The sequence below is a fragment of the Scatophagus argus genome, chromosome 20 (assembly GCF_020382885.2).
Source record: "Scatophagus argus isolate fScaArg1 chromosome 20, fScaArg1.pri, whole genome shotgun sequence".
NCBI classification, from domain to species: Eukaryota; Metazoa; Chordata; class Actinopteri; family Scatophagidae; genus Scatophagus; species Scatophagus argus.
In genome coordinates, this window is record NC_058512.1 from 11,846,684 (window position 1) to 11,870,340 (window position 23,657).

The following is a 23,657-nucleotide window of genomic DNA, read 5'->3' on the forward strand; positions in this document are numbered from 1 at the left end:
TCCCTGGTAAAACTGAGTAACATGAGTATGGCCTTGTGTCTGTTGAATAACGAGCCTGAACTGATACAAGGCCTGACTGTAGACTCGAGAAGTGTAGAATCACAATAATATCAACATCTCTGTGAGGCTGTTCTCAGAGATAGCAGTGCTTCTGAGCTAAATGCTAATGTCAGCATTCTAACACGCTCACAATGACAATGTTAACATGCTGACTTGGCCCTAGCGGGTATAATATCACCATGTTTGTCTTAGTTTAGTGTGTTAGGGTTGATTAAAATGTCATTAATTTTGTAGATATTTAGTCAAAACCTAACTATTTAATTAGTTTTTAGATAATGCTTCAAAAGGTTAAGTTAAGAGATCATCAAACTAATCTATTCTGAGGGAAACATGAATGCCTGTACCAACTTCTGTGCCAATTCATCATGTAAAAATTGAGATATTGCACTCTTTATGTAAAAACTTATACTTGTTGGTAGCATTAGACAGTAAGAAGACCACCCAAGTTATTAGGTCTCATCCTCTGTGGACCATGAATGGCACCAGATTTTATGTCAATCCACCAAAAGGATTTGGAGATATTTCTGTCTGGACCAAAGTGGTGGATCAAGCAACCAGCAGCCATCCCATAAAGCCATGTTGCGATAATAAATTAAAACAAATCATATCCAGAATAGTGGCCAATGCTATGAAAATAACAACAGAGTTGTGAAAACTTCTGTAAAGAGATGAAAACATGAAGAAGACAGACCGACACACACACACAGAATGAAAGAGAGTGGTGAAATGAGCTGGGAGGCCAAACAGTGGCATTGCTGTTAAGGTCTGGCAGCTTTTATGATCTCAGCTACCGCAAGCAGACAAAGCCCCCATAACACAAACAGTGTTCGGGTAGAAGCAACCCTGAAAGCCTTCATCCACAGCATGGAACCGACTCTGGGTGGACTCTGGGAGGAATCTGATACACATGTTTATGTATATGTTAGTCTGAAGTGTGTGGACTCTTGCACGAATGCTTAAAAGCATATGTGCACTTAGTAGCCCACACACACCTCAATGTGTGTGTGTGTGTGTGTATGCTTTTGTGTGTCTGTTGGGGATTCTGGTGCACGTGTCTACCTTAGCTTGAATCCAAGAGACAGACACAGGCAGATTATGCCGTAATGATGCACCATCATCACAACACAACAACGTTATTATGCATATAAACAGAATGAAACTAAAAAAAAGAGGATTACAAGTGTCTATCAGAAGTCAGATACACTACTGTTGCTGCTTGCTTCATGCAGAGGGCAAAAGCACACACATGTGGTACCACAGAGATGGACAGAAATTCATCACACACAAAAACACAAGCACACACCACAGGTTTATACAACATCTGTCCCTTTCTCTCCTTTACGGGTACAAAATAAGTCAGAGCAACGGACCATCACATTTCCAGTAGTGCTCAGGCCAATCTGTCAGTCATCCAAGAAGCAACAACTATTAATCAAAACGAAAAGTGTTCCCCTGAAAAGATCTTATCAAGAAGCTACAACTACAGGCTGTTAGAGCTGGCAACTGTTTTTTGACATGCTGGACAGAAACTATACAGACCACGTTAGACTAAAATTCCTCAAAAAAGTGAAACTTTGCAGATTTTCATCTCGCTTTAATGAGTAGCATTTGCTAATGAACAACATTTTATCAACACCCAGAGCATTTCCATAAAATAATCAGCCCACAAGTCAGATCGAGAGAAGAGCAGCTCAGATCAAACTGTCTAAACTGGGCAGTGATAATCACTCCCTGTTTCTCACCTCCAACATTTTTCAGAAACATATTTTAGTATACTGTTTAACTGTCATATTAATACAGACACTTGCAACACTTCAAATTCTCAACAATGAAAGATGACCCATTTCAAGCTGAGGCAATGTAATGAAATTGTATACACTTCCTGTCTCCTATGTGGGCAAGTTTGCACAGAACAGAACGCAGAACACTCACGCTGAATAATTTCACCTCCTCGAGCACATCCCAGTTGTACTGACTGAACCGAATTTGTTGCATACTTTTGTTGTGCTTCTAATCCTGTGTGTCCAGGCCTGTGAACTGTCTCAAAATGATGTCCATATGCAACTGCAGTACGTTACATTTTACTTTTTAGAAAATTCAGAGAAACAGCTATACAGTGAAATATCTTACAAGCAAGTAATGATGATTCATACAACCTTTAACATTAATTATTTAGACAGTGAACACTCACTTGTCAAGTTAACCTAAGAGCACACTGTTCACCTCCACCTGTGTGTGACTTTGCTGAGCTGCTGCAGCTCCCATGTATGGAGTAGTACTGCACTGCTACGTATCTTTCAACACTGAGTTTGCATTTTATTATAAAAGCCTTGTTGAAAAATGAAAGAAGTCAGCCCACAGAAATGCTAAGCAGCAATTAATTTGAAACAGTTACAGGAAGTGCTGAGTTAAAAGTTTGTGGGGTATTTTTTCATTGGAATAAATATCTTTTTTACCCTTTTTTATTTAGTGAATGGAGTCATGTTACTACAGAATCAATAAGACTATTAACAGATCATTTTCACTGCCCATTTTTGATGAGAGCCAAGTCACATGGACAAATAGGTTTCATGTAGATCTAGCTGGTCCACTGCAGCATAGTTTGAAACACACCTGAGCCACGCAGCTCACACGGGCTTTGTGGCTACTCCAACCTGTTACCATGATCACTGAAATGAAAAGGCAAGTGGTTCTGCGATGCACAAGCACTGCTCAGTGGGAATACGGTGGTCTGGGCAATAGATGAGTAACCACATTAATAACAGGGAGAGCAGTTAGTTGAAAATTTCATCCAGCTGAAGGAAATTTGTGTTGGTGTTAGGACAAAACTCTTCATTTTACTCCCAGTACATGTGGAAATGTAACAGCGTGGGATATTTGCTTGTCTGAGACTAAGTCTGGTCAAAACATCTGCAGTCTCACAGAGCCCTCCTGTGTGGTGCTCACCTGTGAAATTCCACTAAAGACACCAAAAAATGTGGAATGGAGCCAGAAAGACACAAGTGGATTTATGGTTAGTTCAGCTCAAAAACTCTGTGGTCCTTCTAACTCTAGTTCAAGTTCCACTTCTACAATTTTAGAATACTACAAGATTTTTTTTTATATCATTTGGTTTATGCTTCTTCATTGAAGTTAGTAGTAAAAGCCACATTAAATCAACATTTCTGTGTAAAAGTGAGGTTACTTCAACATAAATAGTAGAAACCAATTTAATTTAACCAATTTAATCCCAAATCACAAAGTGGCTGTTGCAAAAAGGTTCCCAGTGACACCAGGTGAGGAAGCAAAAATGATTAATCTTCTGGGTTGGAGCTTGTGGACAGTTTTGGCCTCATATTGCTTGGCTAAAGCCCAGCCAGGGTTTGGCTCATTTCTACCAGCGGTAGAATAAGTTTAATTCAGTCCAGATCAGCCACAAACCTGACCAGTACAGAGAAAACATAAACATACCAGCAGTCAAACTAATGGCTTACAGCTCATTTGAACACTAAAGTCCTATCTTAAATGGAATCTTTATTTTATTTTATTTTTTAAAATCAATTTAATGTCTTTGATGCATTTTTATTTCAGTTTGACATTAATTAGAATATGAAAGTGAATCCAAAACAGGCTTCCTAATTTCAAAATTAAGCCAAATATATGCAAGTAACTTTTGGGTGGTCTACAATATGCCTGTTTGGAGGTCACTGTACCAGTAAGATTATAGTCCTAATTCATTAAACATTAGTCCGTCAACAGAGGTATTAGGCTTCTCTGCAGAAAATGAATGTTGAGGTAAACTGTCCAGTCGAGCAGTATGGGAAATGAGGGGTGATGATACCACATGGTGAGAAGTCTGCAACTGATACAATATCCCTACAAAACAATATCAGGTCAGCTCTCCTCAAAGGCAAAACTAAGCTTCAATAGTAAAAGCTGCAAGTAAGAGTGAAAATACTGACAGCTATTAGTCAAGTAAATACTAATGTTGTTAAACAACTTCAATTAGCAAGTGGCAATTAAAAGTCAAAACAAGTAATGTTTCAACCTGCAAAATATGTTTCTGTGTCATTTATGGGAAAAAGGAATTACAGGATGGGATTTTTCACAGTGCAGTCAGTCAGTCTCACATGAAATCAGTCATTGAAAATTGTGCCCTCTAGGGTAAGACAAGTTAGAACAGTTAAAACAATGGAAACCTCACACAGGGTGTGTAAGATTTAATTGAAATCTGCAGGGTTTTGATGTGACAAGAAACTCTCCTAACCTGAAGCAGAAAGCTGGGTCTCACAACTAATACTTTAGATCTCTAAAAGATTCTTATTTCAGTTAAATCCGGGTTGTATTTTCTCAGTAAATGGGAATTACTTTTTCCCCCAAGGAACATGGGATGGCATTCCTTCATTTTTATTAGTCACATGCTAATTCATTGCCGATTGGTCTAGGTTTAGTAATAACAATGACCCTGGGGTCACATTCGACATACAAAAATCTTACCTTACACAACAATGGAGGGAATGATGGGCCCCAAACAAATTGAAATAGCATCGTAATTACTTTAATGGTTCTTACGTATAACTTACACTCTGGGTAAGCCGCTATTAATGAGAGTTAAGTACATTTGTAGATGCTGAGCTCTTCTTATTCAAATTAAGGTGGAGGCACACTGCGAGATAGCCCAAATACAAATGTGTTTCTCGATGGGAAGTTTGCCCTCTGCAAGGTTTCACAATCGTGTTGGAACAGTCAATGGAAAATTGCCTGCTAAAACACAGCAGTGGCAGACACATCTATTATTTCATCTATAATTATGTTGCGAGTTATTTTTACATGTTTTATCTGGGTTGTTAGATATTAATTAAATTGTAATGAATTGCATTCAGCTTGGGCATTACCCTGGACCCATTTAACCAACTAAAGCATTACAGCAAGTTGTATTTTGTATAATCAAAGGCACTCTATTTTAATACACTGTGCATTTACAGTAATATATATTTAAAAAAGCCACAACAACAACAACAACACGACATGCCATGACAGAGGGGTATTTTAGGAAATTCTACACTGACCTTTAAGCAAAAATGCACAAAGAGTCCTGTTGTGTTTGATCAACATGAGTTAAAGGCCTCAATATGGAGATTTTACATGCTTTCAAAAGTGCAGATAAATTGGGGTTACGGGCATTAAGTAACAGGCATTGCAGATTATTGTGAGCTATCAAACATTAGCAGGGGTGCAAAGCAATGATTGTGGTACCAGGCTCCTCAGCCTGCACAAGTTTTCGTGATCTAGTCTTAAGTCAGAGAGACAAGCTATTAAATCCCTGTTTGAGCTGCAGAAGCCTGTGTTACACAACCAGGAAAAGCCTGCAGCAGTCTCCAGAAGTCAGGCTCTGCTCCACCAGAGTGTGTTACAGTATATACTTTCAAAGATCTAAGCTCTTTTTCTTGGCACACGGCTGGCACCATCCAGCTGCATCCGATTCACTTTCAATCAAATATGCCTGAAAAACAAGTGCTTGCAAATGAGTCGACTTAAACAGGAATATTACATTTGATTTGTGAAATTATTCTACCTTCAAAGAGAGTGATTTGCTCATGATCATATCAAAAAAATATTTAGGGATTCTCAACAGAAATGTTTGTCGTGTTTTAGAAAGGTAAAGATTTTCTTTAGTATGTTTAGCGCAAAGAAACTAGACACTGGATTAAAATCAAAAACACTATTACAAATCATTACCAGCCGAGCCTGATTTTATCAGTGTCCTCACACTTGATACTCAAAGTGATGACTGTGAATATGGAAGCAGCTAAGTAGTAAAAGGTGTCCCTCAAATCCTGTGGGTCATGAGTTTGAATCTGAAATGCGGTTCTTTCTGTCTGGTGAAAAAGGTCATTTGGATATCAACAGACCAGCCGGCACACATTCAACTCCTCGTATGTTGCACAAGGTAAAAAAATCTCTCCATCCTGTTGCCTTGTTTGGTTTGGAAACAAACATACCTTCCTTTTATTTTGCTCTAAAAGTCCAAGTGAGGCTGGTTCTAATCATCTCATAATCCATGCAAACTCACTGGCGTTAATCTTAATCATTAGTTCATGACACTGATGACTTTGCTTGTTTGCTCAGCAGCTTTTTATCATGATGACTTGTTGACAGATTTTATGCTTCAATTTCTGTCTATAAAGCATTATTTTTTTTTTTTTTTTTTTTTTTTTAAATGAAGGATGTGAGGGTTGGAAATGAGATGAGCGCTGCATCTTTGTCTCTGGTGTCACGTAACCAGACAGATTGACAGATAACGTCAGAGAGAATGTCAGACACCTAATATGGTACTGTTTGGTCAACAGTGGGGAGGAAATCAAGCACCTTACCACTTGAAACCAGGGAGTCAAAGGAAGCTGTGAGGACATGTTGGAAATTCAAGCATAGAAATGCATGCGCACATGCACACATACACATAGAAATGTTCATTCATACATACACATGAGCTCCTGCAAACATGCACAGAAAAGGAGAGACAGACAGACACAAGCAATAATAAACAGATATAACCAATTATAAGGACGACTACACACCGGACAGTAAAACACCACACTGCAACTCAACATGCAAAGGTGATCATAGCAGAGTGAAGAAAAGTTCTAAACTATCAGAGGACCAAAAAAACAAAAACATTTTAAGACAATATCGTGCACGCATTGTGCACAAATAATAAAAATCAGTAGTCTACTGTAGTATGAGTGGGAATACATTCGTAGCTCTACTACAAGAAGTGAACAGTCTAGCAGGTGAAATGTTCAGTGCACGTTAACATATTTCACTTTAATCTATCTTACTGACATGTACTTTTTTCTGGTTTTAAGCTAATACATTGCATGTTTCCTGTTAATATCTCATACACTGACATTTACTTGGAATAATTCTTTCATGAGTTATTTAAAAATGTCCACAAGATTCATCATTTGTCCAAATAACAAATGATTATTCTTTAAGCCAGGACAATCATCTGGCATAGCATTAAAGTCCAACTCTAAGTACCTTAATGACCTTAATAAATTCAAGTACAGGTTACAATTTATAGCTGTTCTTGTCATGTTTTTGGCTGTGTCTACCCATGTGAGCATACTTATACATTTCATCACTGCAGGCCATTCTGCACTGATGATCACTGACTCAATTGACCGGATAGTTGTGGTTCTTTCCAGCGGGATAAATGAGATTTAATCAGAGTTGCTGTCATCATGCCAGCATATGTTCTCTCTTTACCTTACACACCCAAACACACACAAACACGCACATAGACATAAACCAAGTAGGTGAATCAACCAATTCACCATTCAGAAGATAAAGGGTTTTTTTTAAGGAATAGTGACATAATGGGAAAAGCGCTTGGTTGCTTTCATGCCATGAACTAGATAAGAAGAGTGATAAGACTCTTACTGTAAATATGAAGCTACAACAAGGAGATTAACAGATTGTATCTTGCTTTGTTAATCAATACAGAAAGCAAAGTTTAAAATTATCAGTATGTGGATTTACTGCTAGCAGCAGATTTGTATTTACCATGCAAATATGACATATTCATAAAATGTTGAACTATTCCTTTAAGAGTTGTCCTAACCAGAGACTAGCTAACATTAATGAAGTGCGGCACCAAACCCTAGCACTAACAAATAAGAGCAGTTGACCATCTCAATATCTAGCACTTTGCACAACTTACCCAACCCTGGTCAGCTGAAAAAAAAATCTCCATAGGAATAGGAATCCCAGAGTTTCCCACCCCTACTCATCACCATTGTCAACATTTTCATTTTGCCATCTAATCTCATTACTGAGCAGATTGAGATGGATTTTCCTTTGTGGGCAAACTCTGGAAATCAGTGGCAGCTCGCCCAAAGCACTGCCCATGCTGGGCTAGAAAATAAGCACAGCCTTTGTTTTGTCCAGGATGTCTTTTTCACTTTTCATAGAATCTACATAATGTACACACTTAGCAGCCATTACAATCAAGAAAACACTGACTGTGGGAGTTTGGAGATACACACACTTTGTGACAGCATCTGTCCTGTCCAATGAGTTTTGGTTTTGGTGACTTCAATGAGTCGTAGGTTCACATGCGACATGAGGTCTTTTTTATGGCAAGAGATATTTTCCCACAAAACTGCTGATTCAAGAACAAACTGCACTGCACAAACTGACTTCAGTGTTCAAGTTAACATTTTGTGTTGTAGCTGAGAAAAGGCTTCATGTGTGCAGAGACTATTTCTTAACCAATGGGTCAAAATGGTTTGTTTAAAAACTGTAGCTAAATCCTTTAATCCCAAATCTTGAAAGGTGTTATGTTAAGGGATCTAAATTGAAACAAGACAAAGGAAATATTAAATGTAGAAGTCTGATATGGGCCTAATAAATGCATTACAGCCACATTTAAGGAGGAACAGTTTTTGGAAGTTGGTAGGCAAATGTCTAAATTACAGACAGACAAGAAGATATCATAATTGGGTTAAAATTGCCAGTGCTATTGATCCCTTTTCAGGCTGAGTTTCTGATCCATATCTTATGTCTCTCCTCAAGCTAAGAAACAGATGAAGAAAAGAAAGAGAAGTGAATTGAAAATGTAACTAGAAATGAACTGCTCCATTATACAAGGCTTTTCCAGAAGACAATCTTGCATTTCTCTGAGGTTATAAAAGTAAGTTTTGTTTGGATTTCATCAGCCCTTGTCTCATGAGACCCAGCAAATCCGGGGACCCTGTCGCCCGTCAATTCAAGTGCAAAGAAAACACTACAACTGAAGTTACAAGGTTGTCAAACAGAGGTAACGTCATGATACCTTTAATGCAAGAGTCACGCCTTCCGTCCTTAATGGCTCCTCTACTGATCTCAGTCAGCATCTCAACTCTCCTTGTTCCAGTCCCTCCTCGTCATGAATGAAACAAATGGGCTTCAAACATTCCTTCCCTGTTCTCATAGGCGAATACTGAGATCTGCATTCATCACCTCTCCATGCACCATTACTCCCAGTGATGGGAGGAAAGAAACAACACTTTCATTAGCAGGTCTGCTCCACTGAGGTGTGGAATGTCCCGCGGCTTTCCAACAACAGTGACAGAGAAAGCAGGCCTTCATACGGCTATTGTTGCCCTCAACAAGCTCACTTAGTGTAATGGGCAAGGCTGAACCCGCTCTTCAGAAGATGAGGGGCACCGTGCAAGAATAAGAGCAGTCATGCTTAGCCAGATTAGACATCTGAGTAAAAAAGTGTAATTCATTGTGGTTTGAAAATAATGAGCTCAACGGGCTTAATTTATAGCAGCGGGCAAACTCAAAAATGGACATATCAGTTGGAAGATGAGATGGAAAAAAGGAGTGTATTTCAGAAAATGCATTAAGTTATGTTATATTCTGAGTCTAAGCACATAGCTGCACAAAGCCCGGACTTAATTATCAACATGTAAGAACAATCACGTTTGCTAATCTTTCCTTATCTGTAGTTGAGGAATAACTGCAAAGGTAATGAACATCATATTTTTAAAATATTTTAAAGGAATGCTCCCCTTAATAAGGATTTATCAGGACAGTGGACTGTCAAAGTAATGAGAAAGAGATACTAAAACTGACATAAGCAAGTTTTCTTACAACCTTTTATAGTGGACGTGCCTTGCCTTGTCTGAAATGAAGAGCATTTTATTTTAGTTTTTGATTTTAGTTGACAATTAGTATTGACAACTTAGACTTGAATCCTTAATGGATATGCCAGGCCAATCAGTGCCTCACCAACATTAAAAATGTTATAAAATATCCAAAACAGCAGATGGTTGTGTGATTTAGTCCCCTCTTGAAATCACTCAAAACTCACCAACAACTTTTGAAATTGTGCTGTAGCGGTAAAATGAAGCATAGCTTTTTCTCATCTCAAACATCTCCAGGATTAGACCAGACCAGACCAGCGACAGAACGGCAAGTGGTGCATTCATGCAACCAACTGTGTACAGGGTTTGTGTTGATGTTTCACTGAAGAAAACAATGCCTGCACCAACTCTTGCAATTGCTGCACTGATAATTCACTTGTATTATAACCATATTGCAGGTAACAAACAGGTAGGATGTCATTCTGTGTTTACTTTTAACAAACGAGAGGAGAGGGAAATTTTCGCTACTTCAGTACATGAAACATTTTTATTTTCCATTTGCCGTTCCCTTTCCTTTAAGGCCTGTTTCAATGCCAGATGTAAATGGCCAGTGAAAACATTACAGAGACTATTACAGACCATAATAAATACGGTTCTCCAGGATACAGGCTGATTAAACAGTTCTTTCAGTCAAGAATGGCAGCTGAGGCGGCAGCATTGTTTCAAGAGTGTATCTCACTCATCACACTCTATCTGGACATCTTACAGTTGAGTTGAGCTAAAAGGATTTAAATGGAATTGCCCTTTTCAACTACACTGCAGAACTATGAAAAAATGTTTACTGAAATATTAAGTGAGCTGCTTCAAGCCAGCGGGGCTAAGGCGTCCGTCAAGCTGCTGTTGATTAGATTGAAGCTGAGGATGGAAATTATGGAGTGCCAAACTGTGAGTTGAGTTGGTGCAATTTCAGGGTAAAGGTTGTTTCTGGGACATCAGAATTTATTATCGAGCCTTCTGGAGGCTTTGTGGACCTAATTCAATAAAAACTGTGAAGATGGGAGGTTTTTTTCATTATGGCCCTGTTGACAAACCCAATTTCAGCAACCCAAGTTCTTTCTTCAATATCCATAACAGCAAGTTCCCATTTCCAAAAGACTAAATAAGTCATTTTTCAATGCCCTAAAGAGACCAACTTCACCATTACAAAAATCACTCATGCTAATATGACACCTCATTTAGGTTAATAAACTTCTTGGTTAAAGTTTGAGAAGGATGATGGTCATGATTACGCTTCAGCCATGCCATCTATGGTAGCCAGGTGTATACACAGTAGCAACATATGCCTCCTCAGAAATATAGCTACACATTAGGACTATATAGATACCACATGGGCACCACAAGTTTATGTTTTCTCCTGCAAGCTTCTAATGCTAGTGGAGATTGTTAATCATAAAGGGAACACTGAGGAAGTAGAAGAAAGTTAGTAAAAGTTTACTCATTTTCGGGAACAAACATTTAGTAATAACATCTTTACCGCAAACCTGCTTGGGATTCCCATTAACTTTTGCATTAACCTTCCTATGGTTGAAAGAAACCAGTGAATGAAAGGTGATGCAAACCCTGGTTTCAGATGTCAAAGTCAGAAACGCTGTACATAAAATCATTCAACCCAACATTCTCAGAAAAATTGTTTTATCAAGACACAGACAATGGACTGGGAATTTGATGCCATGGGACCTGTCCATGCAAAGAACTGACAAAAATCATCGGTATCCTAATGTTACATTTGACTGATTACATATCCTGTGTGATAATTGACATCCCCCATTCTTCAACTACAACGGGAGAGAATGCTAAGAAAATTGCTGCTGGGTGGTTTGGGCAGAGACTTGTAGTCTGAGGGGCCAACAAGGCCTGCTTTAAAATAACAACACTTTAAGCTTCTGGGTGTTAGGGTAAATGGTCAAGTGTAATCCCCTTAGCTCCTGACCAGCATTAGCAGAAATTCCTCAATAATACACAACATGATTTCATTGTGACTGCTACTTTGAGAGATGTAATGTTGAAAGGATCAGTGGGGGACACAGACAGACAGACAGGCAGACAGGAAGACAAGGGGACTTAAGTGTGCAGGTTTGAGGAACAAGGTTCCCTTTTTTTCAGGCAATTCCATACTTGAGTCATTAGGATCCATTCTTCTTTAATAACAATGCCTGTGGTAGAGCACGGTTGAATGTTTATACAGCTGATTATTAACATTACACCTTTCTTTGCTGGACTAAGCTATGGGGAAAATAGGAAAAGATAACACTACAGGCCTCTTTTGTAAAATAATAACAATCTTAATGTATACATCTGGTCTTTGTCAATTGTTTTACACAGCTTAATCTTTTGAGCTGGCTTATTTTCAAAAGAGCAGATCTGACATTGAGTTTATTGAAACAAACTTTATATATCTGAAGGATAAACCCAAAGGCTGCGTCATGTAGCACAGATCAATGTACAGGTCAGACAGAGGAAGTAGTTGTAGTACAGTAACCAGGATGTGCTCAACTGAAGGATCCATCAATCCATCTTTTTGTAACTGTTCTGATTCCGCTTATAAAACTCAGCTAATACCATGTATCAACCAATGACTGTGCTCTTTCTTTTCCAAAATGTAAAAGCTAAACCCAGTGTGTGGAAGTGATTATAATACAAGTAAACTAACTTAAAGCTGCAGCTACACATAGGCCTAAATTCTTATGGAGGCTTTCGTTTTTATTTTCCAGATCCTTTTTAAGGCTTGTGTAACTTTTAACAGCTGCCTACAATTTAGAAAAAATCTGTTTAACTCCAGCTGCTAAACTGTATGTAGCATTAGATATTACATCAGTCCGCTTTCTCTGAGCTGTTCTTCGAATTACGTTTTACAGAACGTGATGAAGTGTATTTCATCCATGCAAAGTTATAGAATGACCTCTGGTGGAAAGTGTAGAGTGTAAGAAAATCTACATAACTAAATAACAAAATTGTTAAAAGTCTTATTAAATAGACAACAAAAATAACAGAAGCAATCATGAACTGGTAACTCTTGCAAATAACAAGCTGCTGAGGTGTAGCTAGTGTTTAGTGTGCTGGTTTTGTACGCAAGTGTACATAACAGCTTGGACCAGCAACACACTGTTGACAGAATTATTGTTGTAGTCACACAAACACACAAATGCCTTCGCTTACGGACATAAATTTTGAAGACTATTAAGCAGTGACTATGAATCTTTGAACTGAACTGAACAATATGATTCTAATCACCAAAGTGATTCATGATGATTTCTAGGCTTTACGCGCAACCACACCAAATGAATGGATTAGGCCTGGAATGAATGCAATAAGATCGTTTCTGTACTGTTGAACTGCAATGATGTAAATGTCGTTGTGTGGGCTCACACAGAAAACAACAGCTGCGAGTGTCTTGGTGCACACACAGAGATGATTCTGAACACGACTGAGCACCAATCAGTATAGTTTCAAACTCACCTGGGAGAAGTTGAGCCCGTTGAGCGGATGGCACTGTTCCTCCACTTTCTCGACAGCCCCCGTCCTCTTCCTCATCCTCTCCGCTTCCTGGGCCAGGTACAAGTCCAGCACTGGCACACCTCGTGTCTTAATATCTGCCTCAGTTAACGAATTCACCATCAGCATCACCCAAACAGGCCGCTTCCTCTCCCAGTTTCCAGCGATGGCATTGAAAAGGTAGTCCGCATAGAGTCCCTTCCCTCTCTGATCTGGGGTCATCCATGAAGGCATCATGAGCTTTACATACTCAAGGTGTCTTTTAAGTCTACGATAGATGTCCCTGGGCAGGACATCCTGCAGGTTCTCACCCTGAGGGAGCAGCTGACAGCTGGTCAGGGCTGAGATGGTGTAAGGGTCCGTCAGGTCCAGCTCAAAGTACACGATGTTGCTCTCTTGGAAGGCCTGCTTGGAGTTTTCAGGGATGAAGTCCCAAACACGTGTGTAGGGGACATGGATTGTACCATAGAAATATGAGGGAGGGTCCCGTTTGATCGTCCACAGGAAGGAGTTCAGGTCGGTTTGCTGGGGCAGAAAGGAGAAAAAAAAAGATGAATAGAAAAAATCTTCACATTTGAGAAGCTGTGACTTGGGAATGTTTGATTATCAGTTTATTTTTCAGCAATACATATTAGCAAGAATGAGCCAAAAGACAGCAAGCGAAAGAGAAAAGAAACAGACAGGAATAAAAGAGTGTTGAATTCACAAAATGAGACTTCACTTAAAGTTGCTTGATGCCGTGTACTTTGAACCAACTGGGCCTGTCTGACACCAGCACTTTGTCTGAAAGGGTGTTTATTACACACACTACTAACAGACTAATAATGACTTATTAACAGGCCACTTAGTGCCAACGTGCCAAGCAAACAATACACATGTCAGTGCTGAATGTTTAGCCTTCCTGTTTCTGCTGGATCAGAAGCAGTCTGTGAGACTTGACATGACTCGCTTAAGTAAAAGACAAAGAGAGACTAAAAGGTCATCAGTTAAAATGATTACTAGAAAATGCAAACAAAAGCACAGAATAAGTCTTGAATTGATGGCACTTTCCAAAACACACACGCCTGCCTGGGCAGTGTGTAAAGTCTACATGTTTGTCAAAGCCAATAAACAAAAGTGCTGAAATTATTAGTAGATTAATCGACTAACCATAATGTTCACCAGTGATTATCCCTATATTATTTCCAAAATAAAAAAAAACTTGAATGGGGACTTAATGATGCGCGAATGTTTTGTGGGTTAATGGGTTAATTGAAAACACAACAAACATAGGAATCAACAACGAAAAGTCATTAGTTAAAGGGTTCAAAGGTTCCAACATTAGACAAGTGCAACAAGAGATAAAACTTAACTTCGAGAAGGTGGAATGAATGTAGAAAAGTGAACAATAAGTCAGACAACAAAATGAAGACATTGTAGCGGACATACCCATCACAGCTACTTGTGTAACACGTAAACAGTAGAATTATTCTTATATTTATGATTCATGCTTACTTACTTTCCTGTTAAGCTCGCAGTTGGCGTCCTTCAACCTCCACTGGTCCGCTCGGACCAGGAGTATCAAACAGGACTGAATGAATGCGCCCAAAGTGCCCCGCATCGTAGCTCTTTCCAAAGTTGACCAGGGTGTGTAGCTTGTGTCTCCCAACGTGTTGCACCAACTAATCCCCAGAACGCATGGATGAAGTCCTATTTGCACAGCGCCGGCTCCATGCGGTCGCGTAAAATGAGCTGACAAGTATCCGACGAGCCGCCGGACAGAGTCATGCTGGCTTGAGCCTGGACATGGACGCTCTACTGCCGTTTCACGTGTGTCTGGGAGAGAGAGGGGTGGTCATTGGAGTTTACGCAGGGTCACATCAGCCTCTCACAGCCGGTCTCACACTGCTTTCCCCGCACCTCCTTCTCCGCATCGCCCTCTTCGCGATGTTCTGCAAAGTCTTCGCGAGTTTATCCGCGAATGTGAAGACTCCAAACCAAACTGAACCAGCAGGTCCGCGCCGCATCAACGCACCTGAAGCCAAAAATGAGTTTAAGTCAGGATTGTCCTCCCAGTTGTGCGCTTGGTGCACATGAATCTGGTGTGAATGAGCAAAGAGTTGCACTCTACAGTCTTCAACCCCAAACTTCTCTGCGAACCGACTCTGCCAGGTCTGCAGTGTTAGTAACTTCAGCTCTCTTTTCTCGGACGTATATGAGCGTGCGTGTGCGTGCGTGTGTGTGTGTGTGTGTGAGAGAGAGAGAGAGAGAGAGAGAGAGAGAGCATCTCTGTCGGGCAACTCCACCTACCCCCTGGGTCGTCTGCATACCCCTCCCTCTGTGTTCCTCTCTCTCTCTCTCTCTCTCTCTCACACACACACACACACACACAGAGTTGTAATCTGATTAACATCACCCCTCCCGCGCGACACGTAAAGTCTCCATTCACATCATTCATGTCAATAAACAAGGTGTGGAAGCCCGCAGACCATTAGAACTATTAAGATTTACCGTAACTGTAGGAATAGAAACCAAATTAATGCTAATATTTTGACTAATCCCCCTGATTAAGAATAGCCTGTATCTCTGATTTCATTTCACACCATTACGTGTTTTATTTTCAGTTTCAGGCTGAATGGATGTCTTGGTGCTTCCCCAAAGAAGGCCTACAGGCAATCAAGGGTAGTAACTGTAGTTAATGACTGACAAACCGGGGGCATTAAGCTGAGAAATCTTGCATTTTTTTTAATTGAGTAAAAGATTGTGTGGAAAACAGCTTTGTTTCCCATGGGTGTTTTGTTTGAAAGGGGAAATCTTTAGCATGGGGGAAGAAAAATGTATCTGTTCATAGTGTAGCTCTGTGACCATTCATCACTGTGTTCTTGCTCTGTATTGCCATAAGGTTTTAACCCTATAGCCGGAAACTAGTGAATGATAGTTAATGAATTAAGAATATACTGAAGCACAAAAAAGGATTTTGTGAAATAGTGCAATAATCACCCACTAGTGAGCTTTTTTTAATCAGGAAGATTTCTGGAGAAAAAATAAGTTTAAAATATTAAATTGCACAAAGTGCTGAGAAGAGAGTCAAATATGAAATGTAGATTTGCAGATTCTGAATTGCACTCACAGAGCAGGAGTCATGTTTGTTTCTGGTCTGATGTCTCCCGGCTTCGTTTTCATTGGTTGTTGTTTGCAGTCTAAGAACGGGCAGGACAAATCAGGATAAGGTTGGATCAAGGCAGTCTGGCATGACAAACTTTAGCAGTTCAGGATTTTCTCAAAGCTGTGAAAACTTAGACTATGAAAATCATATTAATTAATGGACATTTCGGACATCTGTGGTTCTGCTGATAAGGGGAGAACATACCTTGTTATGCCTGACCTTTAAAAATGTATGCAAAAATATATGCAGATAGACTATGCATACCTAATAGACAAATTCTGCAGTGTTTCTGTCCTAACTTTGCCGTTGCTGTTAAAGCTCCCCCTAGTGGAGAAGATTATTTTTGCCCCATGTGCTTTTCTCAAGCCACTCTTGTTTAGTCAAGGTTTAAAAAGGTAACTCCCCTGTACTTCACCAGGATCAGGCGTACCATTCAGCTCTGTTTCTAACACTGACAGAGGAAAAAGGCAGACCGAAAGATGAAAGTGAAAATGAAGATAGAGCTGGCAGGACAGAAAACAGACGAGAAGAGAAGAAACAGAAAAGAAGCAGCTGCGAGTCTCAGTTAGAGAGACTGTTTTTGTGAAAACTGAGTGATGTCTTTCCAAAACATCAACCTCAAAAAATGTTTCCCAAAATATTGGTCTCTTTCTCTGTCAATTTCGTGACCTTCTTCTCTGTTCACACATTTCTTTTCTAAACTGCAAAAAAGTAAAAAAAAAAACACCTGGGGACACAACAAGCATTTGGGATAATGGTCATGGGCTTTTGTGTAACAAGGCTACTCCTAGAAGGAAATGGCCACAAATAAACAAACAAATAAATAAAGGAACATATGGAAGCCTGCCAAGCTCTGCCTTACAGATCAGCGACAGTTTAACTGTTTCATCTTCACACTCTCACATTTGCAAAACTATTAAAAGTTGGCTTGTGGATATGAAATGAAGCATGGCACTGCTAATGCATAACCCGTTCCTTAGTTTAAATATATTCAGATTTAGATCCCGCTTATTTCAATAAATAGTTCAGAAGAAACGTGTGAAAATCTGACACAAAGACCAATTATCCATATAAGACCTTGTTGAGATGATTTTCTCTTTCAAGCTGTTGCCAGATCACATGCTGCAGCAATAGGATGAAGGAGGACTTACGTGTGTGTGTTTGTTTGTGTTGTGCATCTGTGTAAAGGTAAAAAAGAACACCTGCAGCTGCTTCCTCTTTAATGTCTGAAAAGGTTGAGAAGCGTGTGATTTGTGGAGAGGCATCTGTGTGCAGCCACACACACACACACACACACACGAACACACACCTGTTCCTTATTTCCATTATCTCTCCACTTAGTGCACAGAGGATATTCTATAACCCCCCCCCCAACATACATCATCCTTTCCAGCTCTGTGTAGTTTCATATATGTCAGAGGTAAAAACCTGTTAAATGTTGCACTTTTTTCACAATCTTTTGTGATTCATGGCAGCAATTTGCAAACATGTGTTTTAGCTTTTTGCTCAAACTAAATGTGGGATCAGGACTGGGCTTCACAACTCTTTGGATGCTGAGAATCTAAGACACATAGCCACACATAGCTACATCACACACAGAGCTTAATGTTCAATCATCAACAGTCATATGCACAAGGAGATGATAAGTAACAAAATGTTCTTATATTACATGCTGAAAAGTGTTTTTGTAATATTGTTCCAACTTTCACAGTTTGTCCTCTTCTAATTTCTTCTTTTATACTGGAGATCATGCCAGGATTATGTTTGAATGACAATTATTTTATTTAAAAGTGTAATTAAACTTAAGGTTTGCTTAAACCAGCAGTCAAGGCATTTATGACATATGCAAACAATGGACATTCTTTTTCAAATAGACAAAACAGGCTGTCATAAATAGTCTGCTTTTTTCCTCTGATGTTTTGTTATTCATTTTCTTTTGCAGTATGCCTGCGTTTTATTTTAACTGAATTCTTTGCATGACCCTTTACATGTCTGTCAAACTCATTCAAAACATCTAACATCATCTTTAAAAAAAATAATAATACTGAAATGAAGAATGATGAATGAATTTATTGTCATGCGATGTTTTAATGCAGTTCTCTCATTTTACGAAAGGGAATCTGTTTGAAGCCTGTTATGGACTACAGTGATCCCTGTCAATACTGATACTACAGCACATCTGTACATTTCCACTTTAAAGTGGCTCTGTTTGTGAAGATCAAAGAGAACTGGGGTCTTCTGAGGGGTCCCGAGCAAACATGCGATTCTGCCTCTTTAGAGAAATCTTCAAAAAGGATCTCACAGTATGGAAATGACCACATATGTTTCATTTTATAAAGACTGGGAGGTGGATGTACCAGATCCTTTCAGGTGACCCATACAGCTCTGTCTGTCTCTTTGGAAGAGCAAAATGAGAACATATTGATAATTAGTTCTTTGTTAAACATCATATCCAGATTATTTTTAATGTTTTTTCATTTCTGTCTTAACGCAAGGCAGATTTCTGATTGACTAAACCTTGCACAATTTTAGAAAAACATAAATAGCAATAAACAAAAAGGGTATATGTGTGCAAGCTTGCAAATGCTTCCAAACTGCTACAGTAATTTCTGTGTTTTTCTAATCCTGAAAACAGATCACAGAAGACAAGACTTTCAGTAAGCAGACTATAGAAGAAAAGTGAAGTATACAGACTACTGCGTAAGCCTTCCAGTAATAGTTTGAGTTTGTGTGTGTTACAGATGGTCAGTCATATTGACCATTGTCCACTTCCTTCACAGCACATTAAACTCTGATTGAAAAAGACCTGACATGAGCATCTAGTGTTCCGAATGTGTGTGTACTGACTGTGTGACTGTGTGTGCATGCAGCACTATGGCTGTATATGCTGGCTGTTTACAGGTGAGATGTTTCCTACACATGAGGTTCTGCTGAATGCACTTAGGAAATTAAGTCAAATGTTCAGTTGTCACATTTAATAATTAAACTTAGACAGTTTAGCTTAACTTAAAGACTGGGAGCAGGATGAAATGGCTGGCATGGCTCCATAATAGCCTGTCTGGGATTTGTACATACTGAACTAACAAGATATAATAATGAGGGAGGCTGGAAAAACAAATTGTAAATAAAAATCTGGTCATGGCAAGCCAGCCATTACTGTTCAAATTGTTGTTTTCCTCCTCAGCTATCTGCTGCCTGTACCTATATAGCATTGCTATACCTTGTATTTCCTCGGGATCAATAAAGTATCTATCTATCTATCTATCTATCTATCTATCTATCTATCTATCTATCTATCTATCTATCTATCATTGATGTTCTCATCTAATTCCCTGCAAAACGTTACCAGAAACAGTTTATGGTTCAATGGGGTACCAAGATCAGATTTCTTTTTTAAAACTGTGGCTTTAATCAAGATATTTTGGATTTCCATCATCATATGTTATTTTCATTTATTTTTGTATATCTAGAAATCAAGAGCTATGAAACAACATTGGAGTACGTGAGCCAGCTTTTCTTTTCACTTGAGTTTTGGTCTGAATTCATGTATTAATGGTTCCCTGCTCACACTGTCGTAAAAGGTACCAGCTGAAGTTAGATATCCTCGATAAATACACTGCAGGTTTGTGTCTGTGGGTTCAAAGCTGCCTGACAATCCCACAGGGGTTCAGACATCTCAGTCAAAGTTTTCTTAGTGTATTCAGTCAGACATCTTGACTGTAAAAACAACTGTCCCCAACCAGGCATGTGCTGCATTAGTCCATGTCTCTCATAAATGGCTACGACACTGACTATTGGCTGACTGAACTGCTGTCTGTTTGAGGAGGTTAATACAGCAAATACAAATACAGTTTAAAATGATTAATTTACCTGCTGCAGTTGGACTTTGACTTTTCTTGGATATTCCTTTTCAACATGGAACTTTACAAACAAACAAAAAGTTAACAGATACCGTGCTTAGTGACTTCCTTAAATTCAGTGGCGTGAACAGTCAAAGACATTGTGGTGGTCATAAAATGCTGACTTGGACTTGCATCTAACAGCATCTACAAAAGACATTTACTGACAAAAATTGTTTCCTGTGTTTGTCAGACAAGAGAAAATACTTAATCTAGGACTTCCCAACACAAGCAAACAAACCTTCCAGATAACTCAACTTCAGTCAGTTTTATACACCGACCTTCCAGTTTTAGCAGGGGTACAAACCACATGATTGCTGTTTTTGATATTCACGACACATTGAGTTATCTGGTTCTTGTAAACATGTACAGTTTCAGATTTCAAAACCAAACATAACATTAACACCAAACGACACGCAGACCAGAAAAGACATGACTGCACGATTAGCTGTGATGGAAGTGGTTGTGTGACTGAGCCGTTAGTCACAGCATCAAAGCAAAAATGGTGTCCATGGTAAAAAGCATTTACTGGAATCCAGGGTGTCTTGGCAGCTTTGTGGGAAGACACACATACCACATATACAAGCGCCAAAGGTCTGCTCTCAGCTCCCACCCCCCACCACCAATCTCCTGTTTCTCCTCTCTTAATTAGGCAACATATTTTTCCAATATCATTGATCTGTATCCAAGGACATTCCAGATAATAATAATAATATATATTATGATCATCTCCCCTCAAACCTCCAATAAGAAAATCAAGCAAATTTAAACTGTTAAAAATGTTTATGTTAATGTTTATATGATCAAACAGTCCATATAATTAATAATGTAACAATCTTAGTTAGAATGTAATCTCTGTTTACACACTGTATATCACTTCTTCTATGATCTGATTAAAATCAAATCATCACAAATTCACTTTTACGTTAGCAAATCTTACTGTGAAACAGCAGAAGAAAAGCTGATTTCTCTGGGGTGAAGTATTAGTACTGCTATGATTTGAGGGATGAAAGGAAAACAAAGCTATTTACCATCTTATACATTAGGAGACTTGACCATGGATGTATATGTATATATAAGGTGATCAAAAAACACAGCACTAAAGTGTTAACTGAATGACTGACGGCTACATTTTAAGCTAACAACTTTCAGTGTCCATTTGTTGTTCTGTCCTGGTATCTTCTGTATTGCAGAGAGAAAGGATGAAAAATGTCCTGATATCCACTACAAGGATTAACAACAAACCACGTTGTCAGCTGTATTTTGTCTAATAATAACCAAAATGTCCAAACTCAGGAGGTTAGAGGAAGTTATAATCAAACCACAACTGCCTTCTCAGTGATGAGTGTAAGCCATGAGTTTAAGACTTAACATGTCATGATATGGCATTCCCATGTGTAAAGTTACCTGTGCTCTTGACAGTCTGCTGCTGTGGGGCTTACATTTCTTGGATTATTGGCATGTTGGTATGCATCAAATCACAAACAGGTCAAAACAATTACAAAGAAACATGTTCAGTTTTATTCCTTTGATTTCCTGACAGCAGCATACAATTAAAAAGTGAAATGTATCCCATTGCTTTTCCAAGGCCTGTCGTCAGTTAAGGTCAAAAGTTGATTTTGAGTTGTTTATTAAGAAAAATAATAATTATCTTTTCCTACTATTATCATTCCAACTCCACCCTCAACTTCCAGCTCATTGCAATAAAACTCCCTCTCTCGCTTTGCCTCTCTCTGATACGCTCCGTGCATGTGTGTTCAGATCATTAGTTTTTATGGTGACATGTTTAAATTGATGCGTGACTTTAAAGTGCTCAACATCATTTCTTTTCCACTTAGAAACAGAAGTAGATGCTGACTGTTACAAAATTGACTTAGACTCTGATCTTTATTGCCGAATTTTTGTTTGCAAGCTCATCTTGCTTTTATTCTCTTGAGAAATTATTTACGCACATTTCCAAAGAGAAATTTTGGAAATTTAATCAATCTTGATACAATGGATATAGAACTTACACAAATCAAGGGTGGAGTTTTAAGGACCTCATCATGTATGTATCATCCGTTCTGCATTATCTTTTTTTCCTTAAGGTTCAAAGCAGCTTTATGAAAATGAGTTACATTTGAAATAATTCCTCTCAGGAGCAGATTTTCAGATGATGATTAAAAACCAAGTCAGGATATAGACGTAGATGTCTTGGCTCTTTTGACCTGCTTTGTAATTCCAGCTTCATTTAAAACATTTAAATCTTCATTCGAAAAGGAAAAATAACTCATTGGTCACTTTTTCTCAGGCCACAGTGTTCCCACAGCAAATGTTGAGTTCAAAGATGGAAACAATCATACTTGTGCCAAATGTGCCAAAGGCAACATCGAAGTTGTGGATTTGATTTGAAGTCTGTACTTTTAAAGGTATTTTGGGTATATTGTCATCATTGACTTACGGGCAGGATTACAAACATGAACTTGGACTCCAGCCTTTGTGCATGGAATCTTTTATCATGGCAGTACAGACCACCAAATTTTCATTGTGAGAAAAAGATCATAGAGAAAGTCTAGTTGGTTCCTTGTGGGCCACTAACAGGTAAATAGGTAAAAACAATAATGCACAATAAGTGCAGCCAAACATTTTGCTAAGGAAGGCACTGCTGATGGAGCCATGCGTGACAAAAAAATAAGGTTTTATTTGTGTCTGACATTGTATTTTATTACTTTTGATTTTCATACATGTTCATGACTTCAGATTTTCATATCACCTTGTGTCATACAAAACAACCAAAGGAGTTTTGTGATTTCTGGCAGCCATATTTGTTTTGATTTGGAGGCATAACTGTAGGAAACAGGCTCAGAATGATTTCATAATGCAACAGACAGAGTATTGTTTTCATCCAGATTATTGGAAGCATCTTTGAGGACTCTGGAAATACCTTCAAAGCAGAGACTATTCTAAGATGCACAATATTCTGTGAAATATCAAACAACATACAGTCAACTGTATTGTGATCAGTTCAATAAACAGCTGCCACACTTCATACCATGCAGATCTTATCCAAATCCAGAGACCCCCAACAAATATTTGGAGAAGTTAAGATGTTTAAGTTTTTGTGGTTTGTCCATACATTTGCAATTGCTGTGCCTGTCAATGCAAACAAATGGCCCAACAATATATGACTCTATAGTGAGGCAACTGTGTGGGAACAAATGAAAGCTACAGTACATAATGACTCACTTTGGCTGTCATGGGTCCATAAATCAGCGGCAGTTGCTTCTGTGAAGCCTCAACTGAAAACCTGTCCACAGTAAAAGGATGACTTACCTCACTTCTGCACTCTTTTTCCATTATGCCTGATCTCCATCACACCAGAACATTACTGAAGAGGGGTGGAGTGGG

General features: G+C 38.8%; 1 protein-coding gene across 3 annotated transcripts in view; it reads right to left on the reverse strand.

Annotated features, from left to right (window-relative positions):
• trabd2a (TraB domain containing 2A) overlaps positions 1-17,596 on the reverse strand; it is a 58,400-nt gene extending 40,804 nt beyond the window's left edge. The window contains exons 1-5 of one of the 3 annotated variants that reach the window (XM_046375832.1): positions 17,523-17,596; positions 16,336-16,405; positions 15,126-15,240; positions 14,725-15,041; positions 13,191-13,751 (exon numbers count right to left, since the gene is read on the reverse strand). In XM_046375832.1, the coding sequence (XP_046231788.1) occupies positions 13,191-13,751; positions 14,725-14,826 (663 nt within the window). In that variant the 5' untranslated portion in view covers positions 14,827-15,041; positions 15,126-15,240; positions 16,336-16,405; positions 17,523-17,596. Of the gene's footprint in view, positions 1-13,190; positions 13,752-14,724; positions 15,440-16,335; positions 16,406-17,522 lie in introns of those variants that run through there. The other 2 variants (XM_046375831.1, XM_046375830.1) reach the window with 2 other exon arrangements.
• Between the last annotated feature and the right edge of the window lie 6,061 nt (positions 17,597-23,657).